This window comes from Teleopsis dalmanni, unplaced genomic scaffold, assembly GCF_002237135.1.
Source record: "Teleopsis dalmanni isolate 2A unplaced genomic scaffold, ASM223713v2 unscaffolded_contig_2121, whole genome shotgun sequence".
Classification (NCBI taxonomy): domain Eukaryota; kingdom Metazoa; phylum Arthropoda; class Insecta; order Diptera; family Diopsidae; genus Teleopsis; species Teleopsis dalmanni.
The window spans coordinates 2,187-7,643 of NW_024033503.1; the positions used below are offsets into that span (position 1 = coordinate 2,187).

The window sequence follows — 5,457 nt, forward strand, 5'->3', positions numbered from 1 at the left end:
GAAACAATGACAGGAAGACTGCTCGTAAAATCTTCACTGAAGATAAAATTAAATGGGCGATCAACTCATTTTCTCCTTTCAAAGCCCCTGGAGCAGACGGAATATTTCCAGCACTCCTACAAAAGGGACTAACTCACCTTATGCCCTACCTCATTAATATCTTTAGAGCTGGGCTGGCGATGGGAATCATTCCCACTAATTGGAAGGAAGCAATTGTCAAATACATACCTAAAGGAGGAGGTAAACCTAGCGAACTTCCTAAATCCCATAGGCCTATAAGTTTGACTACATTTCTTTTAAAAACTATGGAGAAGATAGTGGAAAGGCATATAAGGGAAGAGTATTTATCTATAAATCCACTCCACGGCAACCAGTACGCCTACCAACAAACTAAATCCACCACACATGCATTACTCAGTCTTACTAATAAAATACAGGAGTCTGTAGATTGCAAAGAATTTGCGGTGGGATGCTTTCTTGATATTGAGGGAGCGTTTGACAATACTGATCACTCACATATCGTAAGATGCCTCCATGACAGAGGAGTAGATGATACGACACGCACATGGATAAGCAATGTACTAAGAAATAGAATAAATCCATTCTCGGCAATGCCGAAATAAAAGCACATACTCTAAGACGATGCCCACAAGGGGGTGTATTATCCCCACTCCTGTGGTCAATTGCAGTGGACGAGCTCTTGCATGGACTCAGTGTCAAACATTTCGAGGCACAAGGCTATGCTGACGATATAGTCATACTTGTCAGGGGTAAATATGAAGACATGATCCCATATTGACTTCAGCAAGCCCTGAACATCGTAAGTAGATGGTGCAATGAAGTAGGATTAAATGTAAATCCTAAGAAAACAAGTCTGGTAGTCTTCACAAGGAAAAGGAAAAGAGTACTTTCCAATTACCCATTCCTGAATGGAGAAAAGCTATCAGCCGTTACCCAAGTAAAATACCTGGGAATGATTCTGGATGAGAAGTTGACGTGCAATGCTCATGTAGACAATGTTATACGAAGAGCCAGAGAGGCATTATGGACCAGCAGAAACCTCATTGGTAAGCACTGGGGCTTTAATCCAAAACTCAGCCTTTGGATGTACACATCTATTGCCAGACCAATTGTAACTTATGGATCAGCTATCTGGTACAAAAAAGCACAACAGAAGACTGTTATAGATAAACTTCGTAAGCTGCAGATATTAGCCTGCATAATGACAAGTGGAGCGATGAGAACTACCCCGACAGCAGCCCTAGAGTTTGCATTGGAGCTCCCCCCACTTCACCTACTAGTCAAAAAGGAAGCAATGATTTTTATGGCCAAGCTACAGTTGACTAACAATCAATCAACAAGACTACTCGATAACTCCCTGTTAGGTAGGGAAATGCAAAGAGAGGAAGGACTAAATATCACCATATCTGACATTTGCTTACCTAAATTCAACTTTCACCAAAAGTTTCTAATACTAATACCAGACAGAAATGAATGGGAACGGAACATACCTCCATTCGCTGGAGACTACCATCTGTGGTACACGAATGGCTCCAAAACGATGGAAGGAGTGGGGGCGGGAGTATATGAAGTAAGACCTAAAGAGGAAATATTTGCGAGTATGAGTAAAGAAAACTCAGTTTTTCAGGCTGAAGTACACGCAATTCAATTATGTCTCAGGGTATATAAAGGTAAACCCGTCACAGGAAAAAACATATATATCTTTTCTGACAGTAAATCGACACTCCTGGCACTACGCTCACCTCGAGTAACCTCAAAAATAGTCTGGGAATGCCTTCTACTTCTCAAAGACCTTGCTGAAAGGAACAGAGTCCACTTAATATGGATTCCAGGGCACAGCGGTTTTGAGGGAAACGAAAAAGCAGATGAACTAGCGAGAAAAGGGGCGGCCTCATACTATATTGGGCCACAACCATTCTGCGGTCCTTCGTGGAGCTTTTTCAAACTTAAAACTAATGAATGGCTGGAAAGAGCAGCTCAGAAAGATTGGGATAATACAATTACCTGCAATCAAGCAAAAGAATCCATGCCGTTTTGATCAAAAGCCAGAACTAGGGAGCTACTTATGCTGAACAGAAGTAGCATCCGACTTGTCACAGGTTTTCTAACTGGACACTGCGGAGTTAAAAAACATTTATTGAATCTAGGTATTACTGGAGACGATAGCTGTAGACTTTGTTACGAAGAAGAGGAAACAGCAGAACACATATTGTGTCACTCTGATAGTCTCGCAAGACTCAGACTTCGCTACTTATCCATTACCTATCCGCTTATAACGGAATTAGGCAACATCTCTCCAAAGGACATACTAGCATTCTTAACTGCTACTCGTCTATGGAACTGAAGTGGGTATGTCACAATAATCCTCGAGGATGCAGTGATGCGGTAATTACTTCCCAACCCTTCTTTTGAAAAAAAAAAAATATACATGTTGTTTTTTAGTGTATTAACATTTTACTTCTACACAGGCCTACATAACAAAACATTTATTAAACATGTTTACAGATGTTAATATGCTCTTGATGTTATAATTTTCCGGTCTCCATAGTTAATTTTCAAGTCAACAATGTGAGCCTTTATTATTTTATTGTCCCGATGGCCTTCAGGCTAATTATTACTGGTGAAATGAATGTTTGCACTTGATAAGGACCTTCAAATTTTGGAGCTGATTTTGCGAAAAAATCCGTCGCTGCTTTGAACAGTGGATGTTGTTAACTGTTACGATATAAAATCAATTATCGTAACGAGATGGCATCACTAAGGTGATCAGCTGTTTTGGAGCATGAGAAGAAAAGGAGAGATAGAAAAAGCGCGTGCACATGTAATAATTAATTGATAATTGTATAAATGATTTTGTGAATAAATAAAATAGAATTATATAAACACAGAAATATAACAGTGGCGACGAGGAAAACTTTTAAAGTGTAAAAATATAGCAAGATGGCAGAGCAACTTGCTGATATTCTGAAACAAATTCAGAATCAAAATCATCAAGACAATCTTGCAATGCAGAATCTTATCGCAAAATTGTTTAAAGAAGGAAAATCAGAAGTAGCGGAGCATTCATCGTCAACATCCAAGCCAACAGAACCAGAATTCATAATTGAAGCACTTGCATCAAACATCACAGAATTTTGTCACGATCCAGAAAATAACATTACATTTGACACTTGGTACATGCGGTACGAAGATCTGTTTCTAATCGATGCTGCAAAATTGGATGATGCCGCAAAAACACGATTGCTTTTACGTAAATTGAACACCATTGTTCATAATAAGTACACCAATTATATTCTACCAAATCATAGTCGTGATTTTACTTTTAAAGACACAGTAGAAAAACTTAAGAAACTTTTTGGAAATCAGATTTCATTATTTAATACTAGATTCAATTGCTTACAGATAACAAAGCAGCCCACACAAGATTTCGTTACATATGCGAGCATGGTTAATAAGCAATGTGAATTATTCAAACTGAATGATTTAACTACAGATCAATTTAAGTGTCTAATATTCATTATGGGGTTAAAGTCACCATCAGAATTTGAATTACGCACAAAAATGTTAAATAAATTGGAAAATGAAAGCACGAAAGTCACGTTGGAGACCTTATCAACAGAATGCCAAAAGATACTAAATTTAAAAGTCGATACAATGCTCATAGAAAGCAATGCACAGGTAAATCGTTTACGTGTCAATAACCATAAAACTGAAAAACAAATCAAAAATAATGGCAGGTCAAAAGAATCTTCAAGTTTACCGAAAACACCTTGTTGGTTTTGTGGTGAATTTCATTACTCGCGGCACTGTCCATTCAAAAATCACAAATGCGACAGATGCAAACTTGTCGGGCATAAAGAAGGATATTGCAAATACCGAAAAACTCAAAATGAAAATCAAAAATACCATAAAATTGATAAGGGCCGTCAATTCAATTCCAAAAGCATCTTTACTACAAACAAAGTCAATATGATTAATCGCAAATACATATTAGTCAAAATTAATGGCACACCATTAAATTTGCAACTTGACACAGCATCAGATATAACAATAATTTCTGAAGACAATTTCAAAAAAATCAAAGCCGATAATGTTAGCGAATCAGAACATACAGCACGCAGTAATCACAACGAAACCAAACGTTCAGCCAGTATTTAGGCCAAAGCGTCCAGTTGCATATGCGGTACAACAACTAGTTGAAGATGAACTCAAAAGACTCCAAGAATTAAAGGTTATTTCACCAGTAAACTTCTCCGCATGGGCAGCACCTATAGTTGTTGTGAAAAAAACAAACGGAAACGTACGCATATGTGCTGATTTCTCAACTGGTCTAAACAACTGCCTCGAATCACATCAATACCCATTACCATTACCAGAAGATATATTCTCAAAATTGGCAAATTCAAAAATATTTAGCCATATAGATTTATCGGATGCATTCTTACAAATCGAGGTTGATGAAGCATCGAAACATCTACTAACAATAAATACACACATCGGGCTATTCCAGTACAACAGAATGGTTTTTGGAATAAAAACATTTCCAGCAATTTTTCAACAAATTATGGACCAAATGTTAGCAGGACTAAATTGCACTGCATCATATATTGATGACATATTTGTTTCCGGTAAAACAGCATCTGAACATACAGACAATTTATATGCAGTTCTTACAAGGCTACGTGATTATGGGTTTAAATTAAAATACGAAAAATGTAATTTCTTTAAAACTGAAATTAAGTATTTAGGGTACATCATTAATCAAGAAGGGTTAAAACCTGATCCAGAACGTATTGCCGCTATCAAGCAAATGCCAGAACCATCAAATATTACAGAATTACGTTCTTTTCTTGGCGCAATAAATTTTTACGGGAAATTTGTTCCGAAGATGCGTGACTTAAGAGGACCACTTGATAATTTACTTTTACTTAAATGTAAAATGGAAATGGGACGCGATACATCAGAAGTTTTTCCATCATCTTAAAGCTATAATGTCATCAAATTTATTATTATGCCATTATGATCCAAATCAGAAGCTAATTGTAGCTGCTGACGCATCAAACTATGGGTTAGGCGCATGCATCATGCATGAATATTCAGATGGATCCATTAAACATATTTCCCATGCTTCACGTTCTCTCACTCCGGCAGAACAAAAATATAGCCAGATAGAAAAAGAAGGACTTGCACTCATATTTGCAGTTACCAAATTTCATAAAATGTTGTATGGAAGAAGATTTATATTGCATACCGACCATAAGCCTTTACTGACTATTTTCGGTAGAAAAACAGGCATTGCTATACATCAAGCTAATCGTCTTCAAAGATGGGCAATTCAGCTTTTAGCATACGATTTTGAAATAAGATTCATTTCAACAAACAGTTTCGGATACGCTGATGTATTATCTAGACTTATAAACAACAACGAAAATATTT

General features: G+C 37.1%; 1 protein-coding gene across 1 annotated transcript; it reads left to right on the forward strand.

Annotated features, from left to right (window-relative positions):
- The first annotated feature begins 2,961 nt into the window (after window positions 1-2,961).
- LOC119664527 (uncharacterized protein K02A2.6-like) lies at window positions 2,962-5,005 on the forward strand. Its single transcript, XM_038073998.1, has 3 exons — window positions 2,962-4,171; window positions 4,218-4,703; window positions 4,770-5,005. The coding sequence occupies exons 1-3, from the start codon at window positions 2,962-2,964 to the stop codon at window positions 5,003-5,005; spliced, it is 1,932 nt and encodes a 643-aa protein (XP_037929926.1).
- The last annotated feature ends 452 nt before the right edge of the window (window positions 5,006-5,457 follow it).

Bases quoted from the DNA above. Each gene is read 5' to 3' on its own strand.
- LOC119664527 (XM_038073998.1), top strand. From the start codon at position 2,962: ATGGCAGAGCAACTTGCTGATATTCTGAAACAAATTCAGAATCAAAAT. The intron at 4,172-4,217 runs GTATTTAGGCCA...TACAACAACTAG, and splicing joins CGAAACCAAACGTTCAGCCA to TTGAAGATGAACTCAAAAGA. The intron at 4,704-4,769 runs GTGATTATGGGT...TTAAGTATTTAG, and splicing joins TGCAGTTCTTACAAGGCTAC to GGTACATCATTAATCAAGAA.